This window comes from Pogona vitticeps, chromosome 4 (genome assembly GCF_051106095.1).
Source record: "Pogona vitticeps strain Pit_001003342236 chromosome 4, PviZW2.1, whole genome shotgun sequence".
Classification (NCBI taxonomy): domain Eukaryota; kingdom Metazoa; phylum Chordata; class Lepidosauria; order Squamata; family Agamidae; genus Pogona; species Pogona vitticeps.
In genome coordinates, this window is record NC_135786.1 from 48,228,879 (window position 1) to 48,243,694 (window position 14,816).

At 41.3% G+C, this 14,816-nt stretch overlaps 1 protein-coding gene across 3 annotated transcripts in view; it reads left to right on the forward strand.

Annotated features, from left to right (window-relative positions):
- Nucleotides 1-13,117, forward strand: part of SLC45A3 (solute carrier family 45 member 3) — a 60,319-nt gene extending 47,202 nt beyond the window's left edge. For all 3 annotated transcript variants that reach the window (XM_020797626.3, XM_020797642.3, XM_020797615.3), the window contains 2 exons: nt 1,133-1,398; nt 7,394-13,117. In XM_020797626.3, coding sequence (XP_020653285.1) covers nt 1,133-1,398; nt 7,394-7,825 — 698 coding nt within the window. In that variant the 3' untranslated portion in view covers nt 7,826-13,117. The remainder of the gene's footprint in view (nt 1-1,132; nt 1,399-7,393) is intronic.
- The last annotated feature ends 1,699 nt before the right edge of the window (nt 13,118-14,816 follow it).

A 14,816-nucleotide genomic window follows, 5' to 3' on the forward strand; every position in this document is an offset into this window, starting at 1 on the left:
GGCATGCACCACTTCACATGTATGGATTCCCTTCTTGTAACACTGAGCTTTTATGACTGATGTCAGTTTTGGCTGGGCTTCAGCAAAACATGCCCTTCCAGATGTTGTTGGACTGTAAGTCCCAGCAGCCGTAGCCGGCATAGCCAGTAGAGGGGATGCTGGGCATTGTAGTCTAATAATTTCTGGAGGGCCACACATCCACTCCAATTTAAGCAGTTGTCTCCTTTCTTTCCTGAAAAGAAAAAGTGGTAACTTGAGCATTACAGCTTCTTAGCTATTGTTCCCAGTATAATAGTTGACCTCAAGGTCCAGGTGACCCTGCTTGAATCCCATTAATATTTAACATCTATACCTTGCTGGTGCCTATTAGACCTGCCAGAACCTGAGGTTTGATTTGTGTACCCACCCACAAGGATAATAAACAATCACAGCAATCAGGAATCATGGCCCACAAACACATGAAGAAATGTCCATGCCTCTGCAGAGACCTCAGAAGATTTTATGGCTAAGATACTTGAATGCTTGGCATGAGCAGAATCTCCATTTCTGATCAAACTGTTTGGCCATGCTGCCTGCTGAATTCTGGATGCTGCAGTCTGAGAAAGTAACCTTTCCAAGTTCTGAATTAAATGAGTATCTGTTAGGTCTTTTAAATGTCTTAATAGTGAAGTACTGTATATAGAATGATGCTCCGTTGCACATACGTTATCTGTTGTTCCACAGAAAGGAGTGAAATAATAAGTCTTCTGGACTCTGTGTTTATCCTTTCAGGCCAGTTAAGCATCATCAATATTAAATTCATTATTCTTCCATCTTGCCCACTTGTTTATTATGAAATGTGGAACTGCTGTAATGGAACAGTCAACAATTCTTCCTAACCATTAATTGGGAGAATTAAGAATTTAAAGTTTGCAGTCTTATACCCACTTGCCTGGGAATAACTTCATTGAAAACAGTTGGGCCTACTTCTGCTCAGGTACATAGAGGTTTGAACTACTAAAAGCACAATAGCCACCCAAACTAAGACCAAACTAAGCTTTACAAAACTTGGCTGTCTTCTTGCTAGTCTGCTCACTGATTATTCCCTATTTCATCCAATCCCTTGTCCCCCCCCCCTTTTTTTTCCTTCCAGGAATTCGTATGGGAAGTTTGGGCCTTTTTCTTCAGTGCATCATCTCCATCTTCTTCTCGACAATCATGGACCGGATGGTGAAACAGTTTGGGACGCGCATGGTCTACCTAGCCAGCGTGATTTTATTTCCACTGACTGCCTTCATCATGTGCTTCTCTCAGAGCATTGTCATTGTCACTGTTTCTGCTGCCCTGACAGGGTTCCCTTTCTCAGTGCTGCAGATCCTGCCATACACACTGGCATCTCTTTATCATCATGAAAAACAGGTGTGTGTCTTTGCAGAGGGTGAGGGAAGATGTTTGGCAAGCTCTTCAAAGTTATATGGGGAAAGCACGAAGTGTCTAGCCCAAAGTTGGTTCAAGGAGCCTCAGAACTGGATAGAAGATAATTGAGGGTGTATTGGTGCAGCATAGCTAAGGTTGTTATGAGTTGCTATGGTGAAGCATTGCCCATTGATTTAAGGAAAGTGTCCTTTTTAATACCTTTCAAAATACGGCCTTATACAATTTTTAGTTGCAGAGGAACTTTTGCATTAATGCATCTCTGTCCCCTCCATCCATCCATTATCCAATTTAAACATTCTTTTGGAAATTTTAAGTCATAAAAGATTATTGCAGCAGATAAACTGCCAAAGGAATGCACTTGCTGTTCCTGCCCATTAGCACAGGATGCAACATTTCTCAAAGCTGATTATTTAAACTTTAATATTTCAGGAAGCCATCTCTGCACTTCTGTCTCTGTGATTTCTGAGCAGCACTTTGCTGCTTTTCTCTTCCTTTCCAGTCCCTTAGACTACTGCCTTTCCCCCCCAATTGCTATTTCTGGGTTCTTCCCATCATTGTTCCACCAAGGCCATGTTTTCTTATTGGCACAAGTGACTCCAAGCTTCCTCAGTCCCAGCATAATCTAAAGGATATATCTGGGAACCTTCAGATTGCTAATGGTTTATATCTCCCACCATCCTGTTTCATTGGCTATGCTGGCTGGGAGTGATGGGAGTTGCAGGTTGGTCACAATTGGAGGGCCTGATCTTCCTCACTCTTGTCTTAAAGAGAGGGACAGAGATAAGAGCAAATATCTGAATAAGGGGTTTTTCTAGAAGAACAGTGTATAGACTACAAAGGCATTATAAGCGTTTACAGCCAATGAGCCCCACCAGACAGAGGAGGTATATAATGAAGAAGAAAGTTCTATGTCACTTTGGTATTTTCAGCCGGAGAAAGCAAAGTGTGCTGCTTATGTACTGCCCCGTAGCACTCAAAGCATCCTCTGGGTGGTTTACAATTTTTAAATTATGCAGGCTACACATTGTCCCCCTGCCCCTCAGTGAGCTGAGTACTCCATTTACTAACCCAGGAATCTGAGCTTGCCAAGATCAAACAGGTAGCGAGTGAAGTCCTTGATTGCAGTACTGCAGTTTAGCCACTGTGCATTGAGGCTCCCTAGAACAGTGGTCCCCAACTGTGGGCCTCCAGATGTGTTTGGACCACAACTCCCAGAAGCCTTCACCACCATCTCTGCAGGCCAGGATTTCTGGGAGTTGAAGTCCAAGAATAGCTGGAGGCCCAAGGTTGAGGACCATTGCCCTGGAAGACTTCAGAGAAGCTACTTACAACTAATTAAAACTGCTGATGTAAGCCATATGAATCTTGTTTTGTGATACAGAGGTAGGGGCTGCTTTCTGTTTCTTTTGCTTGTTAAGACAAGTCTGGAGATAAAACGAAATAGCAAGGGTTAAAACTCTTGGAATAATTAAATGTAGGTTTTAAATATATTTAACAGATATACATTTTCAGTAATTTCCTATCGGTTTTTGCACACAAGCAAAGAACAATGGTATAGGAAATGATATGGTTCCTTTGTACACAAGATACAACATTCAGGATTATCTAAGACTAAACTGGCTTATTACAGTATAAGCTTATATAAGGGATCTGTTACTTGCCTGGTCCTCTATTTTATCTATTGCTTTTTAAAAGCTTACATAATACATAAAACCATAGTCTTTAAAAGGTGCTATGGTATTTTGACTTTAATGTTCGTTGTAGGTGCTTCTAAGAACAGTTGTGTCATTGTATTCTCCAGTGTGTGCGTGTTCTCTCAGTGTATTTTCAATATAACCATTATTTTTCAAAGAAACAATTAAATTTTTTTTAATATCGCCTATGCTTTTAATAAACTGTTCACACCTACATTCCTACTTGCTAAGTCAGGGAGATTTACAGAATGTTAAGGCACAATATTATGAATTCCCTGATTTTTTTAGAAGGATGTGGTACAAGAGTCTAATGAAATATTGAGTACAGCAAATCAGGCCAGTTAAGTAGGTCTGAGAGGATATGTCATATACTGTAACAAATAAGCACGATGGCAGGCAGGTTTCCAGGCCTGTATCTTTCATGCTAGTTCCACCTCTGACCTAGTGGCATAAAGTGGCCAAAATCTTGTTGCATAGTTTCATTAGTGGAAGGGAAATGGCTTAACTCAGCGGGTGACCACATTGGCTGTTTACCCCACAGTTTGCATTGGATTTGCCACAGACGAAATTGAATTAAAAACTAATGACTGCACAATATAAAGCTCAGTGTGGGGAAGGCCGCTGAGGAATCATTTCTTTTCGGTGAAGAACCGTCTCTATTTCTTCAGCCAGCAGAGCATTGTTTTGTTTTGCTCTGACTGGGCTAATGCCCCTTTTCTCTGTCTGTGAGAGAAGCAGAGTGATCACCTCAGCTGAGTGCCTGTTGCCTCCAAATAGTATTTTTTTTTTAAAAAAAAGAAAATCTGTCAATTTACTGCTAATTCAGATAAAGCAAAGTGTGCTGCTTATATACCACCCCATAGTACTTAAACTCAAGCACTATGTCAGCTTGAGTGGAGAGAAGCAAAGGGAAGGGGTGCTCCCAGTGGAAATTGCCAGTAGACATCCCATCAAGCAGCTTCCACTGCTGGAGCGCCATGCAAACCTATTTGACAGCTTTCTCTGCCTCCGCCCGTGCTGACTCCTGCAACAGTAATTGTCATTTGGATGGATGGCTACAACAATTTTACCAGCAGGGACTCTATTTTAAAAACTGCAGATCAAAGTGTATTTTCTCTGCTATGTAGTTGCACTAGTGGCAAATATTGCTGCTAATTAATGAGTCCCTATCACTCACCAAGCCCCCTGACAGATATGCAATGAGAAATCCAAACATTGAATACTCATAGCAAGGAAAATGTCATTTCCCTTCTGCCATCATAACTGTGCAATCACAATTTTGGCCAATAAGTTAAAATTATTTCTGAAGGCCATTATATGTAATTGGTTAATTTTTTTAAAAAGTTGGAGAGGGAATATTTTAACTCAGCCCTTTTTTAAAAGTAGTGAAAATCTGAGGAAGTCCATTTCTATAGATCTTTCAGAGTACAGTTGCCCTCTCTTAAACTATTAAAGACATCATGTCTGGCTTATCATCTATCATGTCTCACATGTCTCATTATTTAAAATGAGGGGGGAAACCACTTACATAATCCAGTATTTTAATAATGTTTACTATAGGATAGTTTTGCATCTTGCTTATGTTGTGTCACAGTTAGATGCTGGCCTCATCCCCCCTTCATTGCACTAATACTTAGTCTACGTACTTCCTTCCTAGCTGTCACAGTCCTTCTTGGGGTGTTACTATTAAAAGCCATTTCTGTTTTCTTTGCCTTTTGTCAGCCCTTTCTGTCTGCTTCCTAAGCTTCTTTGCTTCTCTCTTCTGAAGTGAGTTTCTCCATAACAGCTGCCATTCCAGTGCTGTGAAAGCCTGCGAGACTAACCCTGTCTGAAGCTTCACGCTCGCAAGCCGCGTAAGTCGGTTGCATTTCTCGCATGCCCGTGAACTGTTCTGTTCTGCCAAGGCCTTCCCATTGAGGGATTTTGCTGTTATGAAATGGCTTCCCTGCCTATCTTGTGCTGAGTAAAGAGCCTGAGAAAATGGCTAGGGTTTTTTTTGATGTAAACATATTAATAGGGCTTCAAAAAGTCCCCCCCCCTTTTTTTTGCACTGTATCTCCCAGAATCCCCAGGCCAATATGTTACATCTATACCTTTTCTAGGTTCTGTATGTAGGTATCCAAATAATAGTACCAGGACTTTTTGAGCACACACTTTTACAGCAATCCTTGAATTTTCTTGATCACAGCTGGCTGCTAACATAGTTTCTTCTACTGGACTATATTTTAAATGCTACATTTTAATTCCAGTAGCAGCTAGGAATTTCTGTGGTTATTCATGGTACAGTGCATTCAGTTCTTGTTCCTGCCCCAAACCTGCACAGCTCTCTTTCAATTTTTCAGTGTTGTGCATCAATAGAAAATTCCACAGGCATTGAATGGTTGCTGGTGGTGTTTCTGTCAGTGCTACATGTTGAAACAGGGTGTTCCAGGGCCTTGAGAGTTAGATCTGGATTCAAAACTCATTCGTTCCCTGGAAACATGCAGGGTGAGGTCAGTCGAGTACAATAGCCTGCAATTGGCACCGGTAATTTCCTCTCTATTGAAACTGCTGGTGGTAAAATGGGGATAGATGAATTACTGAAGAATTGTGTGCTTGGCCATTCTTGCTGCATTTTTTCTGGTCTTGTTTTTGCTGCATTTTTTCCCCTTAGAGTTAATATTTAGCTGTTTGTCCATGCCACAATGGGCGCCAAACAAAATGATAGTTCAATTCAAACTGTTAGGATTTTTTTTTAAAAAAGAAAAGAGCTGGTCCATTTGGGGATCTTGATACTGATTGGGGGCCCCTTGTCTTCTGCTGTTTGCATGGGTGAGAGTGAGGTTCAGTTTGTGCAAATCGGAGCACCCTACTCTCAATGCAATCAGTAAGCAAGGGAAGTCTGATCTACCTGAGACCATAGTAGAGAGAAAAGGATTAAGCTGTTTGGATCAGGCTACCAATGCTTATTTGCAAAATGCATTCTTTGGAGGAATTTAAGTAGTTTCTGAACTACTAGCCAGATTCTGGGTCTTTCTAAATAAGACCTAAAATGTAAGGCACTGAGCAGAGCAAGTAATCTTTGGCTACAGTTAGCCATTTGGCCCTTCCTGCACCAGTGTTTCCTTCCCAGTGCTTTCCTTTGCACAGCATCATCCATAGTCAACAAAACTATATCCATCCACTGAAATCATGAAGTCATACAACAGCTACATTGATACCCGTGTAAGCAGGAATGTTAGGCAGATTTTCAGCTTCCACATTATAGTTCTCTGTTACTGAACTTGGCTTGGCATTGTGGACAATGGAATGTATTTGGAAAAAAGAAACTACAGAAGCTTACTTAAGACAGCTTGCTCAATCCACAGACTCTGAGTGATCAGTTCCTGAGATAGGCAATGTGGCATGTGAATGCCACAAAAAGACTCTGGGGCTCTCTCTGTGAGTTTGTGTGTGTGCACTTGTCTGTATATGCGTGTGTGTGCACGCGCGCGCGTGCATGTGTGAAATACTTAAAAGGAAATGGAAGTCTTTTTTTATTGTGCAGATGTGCACTCAACGCACTGAAGTACTGACTAGGCTGAAACCAGAACTGTTCCTTAAAGTGAATGAATTAAATTAAGCTGACTTAGGTACTGTCTTCTTTGTCTCATTTGATGACACCCTGAAAAATAAACCATACCTCCCATTTTACATCTGATCCTAGATCTTTTGAGGTGTTGCATTTTACTTGTGGAAATATTATCCCGTAGTCAATCTCCCAACAACAGACTCTAGTTTGCTACAGGCTGGTGCTACTCTCCAGCTCAACCAATAAATCTTCTTTTGTCTGAAAGGCATCAGACCAGTGGTTCCCAACCTTGAGTCCTCAGATGTTCTTAGACTAAAACTCTTAGAAGCCTTCACTGCTAGCTGTGTTGGCCGGGGAGTTGCAGTCTAAGAACATCTGGAGATTCAAGGTTGGGAACCACTGTATGAATGTTATCTTTGCCAGAGCTAAGTCTTGTCTGCCCAGCTCTAATCAAAGCTTGAAAACAGTTACATGTTTGGACTGTAACTCCCAGTACTCCACAGCGATCATGGACCGAGTGTAAGATGCTAAGAACTATAGTCTAAAATCCATGCTCTGGCCCTAATCAGGTTGTACTTTACTTTGTTTGGAAATGAAACCAATTCTGTTTCTGTTAATTAGCTGCATTTTATTCCAACTTCTGCCTGGTTCTAGCTAGTCACATATTTCACTTCTGGTTCTGTGTTTGTTGTGTTCTGGTACAGTGTGTTTTGATCCAGTTCTGTCTTTTCAGATATATTTACCAAAGTATAAAAGCAAAGAAGAAAGTGCAGCTCAACTAGACAAGAAGCATGGCTTCCTCAAAAGCCATATTTCCGGACAGAAACTGACCTACCAAAATGGACACAGTGGAATCCTCTTCTCTCCTCCTGGGGCTGGCTCTTCCCTCTGTGTTGGTTCAGCCTGTGAGGTTCCTCTCATGATGATGGTGGGAGACTCAGATACCACATCTGCAAGCCGCGGCATCTGTTCAGACCTGGCCATTCTGGATAGTGCATTTCTTCTTTCACAGGTTATCCCATCCCTCCTCATGGGTTCGCTTGTTCAGTTCACACAGTCTGTTACTGCGTATATGGCGTCTGCTACTGGGTTTGGGTTGGTGGCCATTTACTTTGCAACCAAAGTTACCTTTGACAAAAGTGATATGGCCAAGTATTCACTGTAGGAGAGGAAAGGCTTGGGAGCAAAATCTGCATGTATTGAAGCAGGTAATGGAGAGGAACAGATTGTGCATGCACTGCCTGTTTCTCCCTCCCAAGTTGTAATCAGAGATACAAAAAAACTCTGGTTGAAGGAAAAGTGAATGCTGGTCTGATCTCAGGGTATCTAATGAAAGGGAGTGTGGTATAATGCTGCCTCTTTCTCCATAATGCCTCCCTCAAAGTGCCTCTGCAGAGAGAAGCCTATAAAAGCAGCTTACAGATCTGGAAAGTAAAGGGCCATCCTTTAGTGTAACAGGATTGGGACCATTTCAACAACTTTATCAGACTGGGTGGGAGCCACAATGAGTGGAAGCCACAGTGCAGAGGGACCAAAGATGGCTCAAAGTTGCCATTAGCCTCAGTTCTTGTACAGTTTAAAACACCGCTGCTGATGCAGGTCATCATCCTCATGTCATATAAATTTACCTGCCTTGGCGTGAGCCAAGAAATAAGTGGGAAGAAGATTGTAAAGCACATTTATGTTTCTTAAAGGAAAGCAGGAATAAACCATTTCCTTCATCTATTCCAGATGGGCTCAAGATCAAGATGGTGTTATCTGAGCTAAACTTTGTAGGAGTAGGGTGGGGGCTTGTTTAACAGAGGATGCTGTGGTTGGACTGGCAGAGGCTCTGCAGTAGCTTGACGGAAATGAAAATCTTGGTCATCATCTGATACTTCACCACCACTACCTATGTGCTAAAACAGAGCTTGCACTGAATGGAAACAGAAAAGTTCATGTAAACATTGGCCAAAGAACATACCCCTCTGGAGATTTCAGTTTCAGTGATGGACTAGCAGAAATAAATCACAGTGGCTTCTACTGTGTGCAGTCCTAAAAAGAAGGCTTAGTATGTCAACGGAGTTTTTAAAAAATATGCTTGTGTCTTTGCCACCTTTCCTGCTAAGAAGGTGATGTGGCCAACCTGCCTGTGCTAAAGGGCGCTATAGAAAAATCAGCCACAAAGCAGGCATGGAGTTGAATTTTTCCAGTGTGTGATCCAGCCATTCTGCCACCCAGGGTGAGCAGAAGCATTCACTTTGCCAAGAAAGCTTTGCAGAGCAAACGGCTCTCTTCTAAACCTATGTATAATTTTTCCTTCCTTTTCTCCTACAAAGCAGTTTTCTGTGTGCTATATAGCTTGCAGCTATTCACGCAGTGCTGTGCAATGCAGCTATTTCTAGGAGCATAGCACCGTGAACATGCAAAACAGAAAGAGTACAAGATGCATAGAATAGACTGCCTGAAAGGGCACTGGAAGGCCAAGCCCAAATCTGTTTACCAAACGTAAGCTCCTATGTATTTTTTTCTGTTCCACAAGTTAGAACTGGAAATATTATTCTTTGGAAGTAACTAGCTTAGGGCCAATTTAGAAATGTTCTTAATGATACATAAATAGCAGCCATGAAGAAACTTAAACAGTTTCAGGACTGGTGGAACTGCGAGAAATGTTGTCTTTCCTCCATCCCATTCCATCATATGACCAACGAAGGTTGTCCAAGAAGCTATTTGTACGTATTTTAAAGTTTTTTCTCCAATACTTTTTGCATTGTTGCCAATAGAGCAAAGGTGGATAATGCTTTATGGTGTCTTGGACTATAGCTCCGAGAGGCTACTGGGAAATGAAGTCCAAAGCAATTGAGAGGCAGAAGGTTCCCTACCTGCTTTGAAATGCAGATAGCTGTTTTGAGGCCCTTTATGTGGGGAATGTGCAAGGGATGAAAAACTGAACACTTTCTCTCTCCGCCCCCCACTGTTCTGAGGTTGCTGTGGTTTATTCAGGGTCAGATGAACTGTAACCGAGGTGCCTGCAGGAAAAATAATTTAATTTCTAGAGACACATCCTGCTTTAGCAAAGCCCCCAAATCTTTAATTTCATTGTCAATTTGTTCCAAAGCAGGACCAAGGCTGCTGCAAAACAATGACTCCAGACCTCATGCAAGAGAGATGGCCCAGAAGGCCACTGCAGTTGACAGATAGTTTTAAAAGCCACTGGGAGATCCAAGAAGATACATTTTGTTGCTTAAGGCAAAGCAACAATGACACTCTCCTTCTACACACACAAGCTGATGGGACTGGAAGCTGAATTCTAGTTCAAAGTGGGAAGCTGGGTAGCAGCAACCCCCAACACGTGAGGGCAGCAGCCTATTTTTTTTGTAAGTGTCAGTAGGTTGTGTGACACATGGAGCTATCCTCCAAGAGAGGAGAAAGACTAGGATGCCCAGGAGTAACAGCTAGAGTGCTGCCATTAGCATTTGCTTCCTAAGGTAGATGCCTTATTCTGCCAAATGGTACAGTTGAGCCTAGATTTGAACACTTTTTGGAGGCTGAGTAGGAAGATCAATAAAAGCCTTTTAAAGGCCATTTTGTTCACTAAGTGTTCCCATCTGATTAAAGATTAAGTTTTTGCCATGTGTTCACAATAGCTGGATAGATATACAGTGGCTATAGCCACTGTATATCTATCCAGAAGGAATGGAGACCCAGTGGCAGGTGTAGTAGAGGTGCACGCTGATTTAATTCCAGTAAACAGAAGCTAACAAGTCTTAGTGCAGTGGTCTCTCCAGTTGCATGACTGACTGGGATCACTCTGGTAGCTGGAAAGAGTAACATTGTAGGCTAGAAATAGGAGCAAATTGATCTGGGAGGAGCAGGGAGGGAGCTGCGAAAACTGCTAGAAATTGATTAATTCTCCCAAAATGAAAGTATAGGTGTCTGACACCTTTATTGCACCACTTAAATATCACAAACATAAGCTAACTTCCAACCTGGCATGGTTCTTCATTAGGCACGGCACCCCAGAATTGGGCATGATGAAGAAGAAACATAAAAAATTCCAAAAATATTGGTCAGATGTATGTGACAGGCTCTTTTGTTTAAATCAAGTTCTAGAACAGAAGCTGCAGATTTCAGCCAGAGGAGAAAGAACCAACATGGAAAGTTGGCTGCTGTAAAACAGCCCCTCTGAATCTAACACCATTCAATTATTGTAGACTATAATTCTCATAATCCCTGACCATGCATGCTGGCAGGGGCTGATTGGTGCTATAGCCCCAATTCTTTTTTCCACTGTGAAATCGGATACATGGGATTTTACAATCCCTTTAGCCCTGTTGCCAGTTTCTGTCTGCTTTCCTTAACAGGTGCAGACATCAACTGAGACATGGAACCAGCCGCACCACACTGGCTTTCCTCATTTCCCACATTATGTATCCGTTGATTGTAAATCTTCCAGGAAGCCTAAGGCACTTCCACTCTCAGAACCCAACGTTATTACTGTGTCATTGCTGTAGTCATCTGGAATGCAATGAAATATGTGGCAAGCCAGTTTGCAGCTAATCAGGTTGAAGGTTGGGAAGGTGGCAGTCCTCACACACCACACACGATAAGCCAACTTCCATCTCATTTTTATTGCTTCTCTCGGGCATCTAACTCTAGATATTATCTCAACATTGGCTTGGGTGTGGAGCTGTTAAACTTTGGAAATCACAGACTCCTCTCCATTTTCTTACATAGCTCTGAGAACCCTCTACCCTCACTTAGAAGCACAGAATGCTTGCCAGTGGGTGGGGTGCTGATACAGGTGTGGCTTGCAATAAAGTGGAAGTTTTCCAGATGAACTTTTCTTTCCCTCAAAATACATGTAGATGTGAGGGTTTGACATGGCTCATCTGGAACTTTCTGCAAAAGAATGAGCTGACCTTGCTTCATGAAAATGCTTATATTTAAAAGGGAAGGGCTGTTTTAGGTCAGTGTTTCTCAGGCTTTTGGAGCTGAGGTGGGTGATTTACAAAGCCTGGTCTCCCCACAAGAAAAGCCCAGGATAGCTATTTGTTTCTGGTGTATGTGTAGTGCTGCTAGGACCCCCTGCCCCCAGCCTGTACATAGGAATGTGTAAAAGGCATGTTTTAAAATATTTGTAAGAAGCCAACACCCTCCACTTTCAGTCTGGCATAGGGAGCAATCAAGTAGTTATCCTTTTCTGATCTGTTGCCCTCCTCATGTTCCTGATGTCAGCTCCTATAATCCTTCAACTTTGGTCATGTTAGCCATGACCATCGGAACCTGTAGGCCAAAACATCTGGAGACCATCAGATTGGGAACACTGCTGTTGGAGCCAACTGACAGATTAGAAGTAACTAAACTTTTCCTCCAGCTGCTACTTTGTACAGTAGTTATGCTTAGGGTGTTGGGCAAAGAGGAGGGACTCTCAGCCATTGCAAACTGTACCAACCCAACACAACTGATGTAGATGTTCAGCAAGCCCTTCAAGGGATCCTGATAACACTGTTTGGAACCATAAGAGGGGGGAATTATCATTCAGAATCCCAGTACTGTGTGACCATCATACTTACACTAGTTATGAGCCTTTTCAATTTTTTGTGAGCTATGAAAACATTGAGAAAATAACATTTCCATAACCAAGGTGCTTCTTGTAGTTATTTCTGTTAAGTTTGAGATATATCGAGACAAATATGTGAACCATTCCACCTGCTGTTTATAACTCTACCCCACAATATACTGTAATCTTCAATATCAATCAACAAGCACCATCTATTTGCAACATGTAATGTGGGTAATAGAAACATCGGCTGAAATCCAGAGGTAATGCAGAAGCATTGGTTCTTTGAATCAGTGACATTTATAGAGAAGTTGACTCAAAACCCCTACTGATTCAATGGTCCTGCACTAGTTGACTTATCGTTGGATTTCAGCCATTATGTTTTATATTTTTGAGATGAGCCAGTGAAGAATGGCAGCCATGTGTTCAGCCATTGGGTAATGGATCAAAACTCTTCTAATGCTGTTGCAATGTCCAATATTAAATTTTGATGGCATCTGAATTTTCTTCACTTTTGTTCTGTTAAACAGTTATTTGTACTCCTGCACTATTGATATAAATCCCCCATTTTCCTATTTAAAGGGAATTTACTGAATGCTATTTGGGCCAGTGATTGGTTTGTGCCTATATTTCTCAACAAGTGATTCCTTTGAATCATATTTGCTCTAGGGGGAAATATACCTCCCATATTGTATCTTGCAAAACACTGTCTGTAAATTGTATGTTTATTTATTTACATGAGTAAATATTTTGTACAGTTTATGTGCAAGGGATATTAAAATCTATTAAGGAATGGAAACTTTTAAAATATGTTTTTAAATTAAGAACATAATGTGTACTTCTTTGGCATTTGGACATGGGTGCCAAATTAATCCATTTTCTGTCAAAATTAATAAACCTGAACTTACAAAGCTAGTGGAAGGCATCCACATTAATGGAGATATGTTTTCAGTACTCAGTTATATTATAGTCACTCTTCTAATCCCGTTTTGTGAAACAGACTCTTTGCTGAATGTGTTAAAACAAGACATCGTGGAAGAAACAAGGATTATCAAGTTCATCTGTGAAGCCAAAGACTAAATGTTCCAGAAATCCAAGAAAGCTACCAGTTCAGGACAGGGATTCTGTGGTATTCCAGTAGGCTGATGGCAGGTTATTGCAAGGTAATAAATAATACAAGTCTTGAGTGCAAATTTAAGTTTTCAGGGGTGTTAATGATATCAAAGACAAGAAGAAACAGCATGCTATATACAATGATCAAATTACAATCAGTGCATTTGTGTGTCTCTTCTCTTGAATTTTGTACTTTCTGGGAAGTGCAGATAGATTCCTCAGACAGCGACTGAAAGACCTACATAAAAAAGTGAAGAGTTCTCTTTTTGCTTAGTATTTCTCTGCAGCAAAACTGCTAGAATCTCATCAGCAAGCATTGTTACCTCCTCAGGCAGGAGACTTGTGCCTTAAAATCTATAATTGGCAGAGGTTGGGAGATGAATTTTACTCTGTCACTGAATGTCCATGCATGAAAAGCTTCACCTGCTGCTTGCTGCATATTAAGCAGTTGATAACATTTCCCAAGGCTGATCTGGTTATATGGTATTTGAGACTGAAACGCTCACAAATATTTCTCCCTCTCTGGCCCTACCTACCTACACAACCTACCTAATGTTATTTCACCTGTGCAAGACCAATTATCTGAAGCGGGCCTCTCAGTCTACCAGTCTGCCTCGAGGTAGGACCCACCTTGGATGAATGGAAGGTGTGTGTCAGAAATATCTGATCACCTCATGCTTCTCTTTAAGATTCTACGGTGGAAGAAACAGTGTGGAGTGGTGATGGCCCAGTTTTTGTTGGGTGGTGGTGAAGATGGTCTCTAGCAAATTCTCTCTGGGGGAACATGGTCCACTCCTGTTCCAGAGTGTCTGATACAAGATCAAGATGACGCAGGATAATTTTTAAAGCCAACTTCACTTATAGTCGCACATTGCGAGGAACTGATACCTTTATCTGAAATAAATAAGAAACAGTAGTGAAGCACCCCAATTGATCAAGCAGTACTACAGGGTCTTTAAATGAAGGGTTTACCTCAGATTATTGTGTGCCAAGAAAAATAAAGGGAACATATTCTCTTCAGGGAAATATAAATACGGTTCTTCATGCTGGAGACACACAACATTATTGTGGCAAAAGCCATTCAGATAAATCAGTGAAAAGATACTGAGAAATTGCTCATTGATGAATACCTTAAAATGTGGAATATTATACTGTTGACTGAACAAAACAGCTGTAGTTTAAGGTTACAGTTGTAAAAATAAATCTGGTGGGAAAGAAGGGGTCAACAAATTAGCCAAGTATCAAACTGTTTGAATCAAATTCTTTTGTCAACCAGTAACTTTTAGGTCACAAAAGCTGACTGTTACAGTTCTCCATCCTTACACCACTAGAATGACTGTGGAAACTGTAGCTATTCAGGAAGGAACAGTGATTAGTCCATTGTTCAATATTGCTGCCATGCTGTTTTAAAAGAACTAAAGCTAGGGAAGGCAAGGGGCCATCTTTACAATATTCTACTCACATCTTCCAGTAGATGGTGCTATAAGATGTCACAGGTACA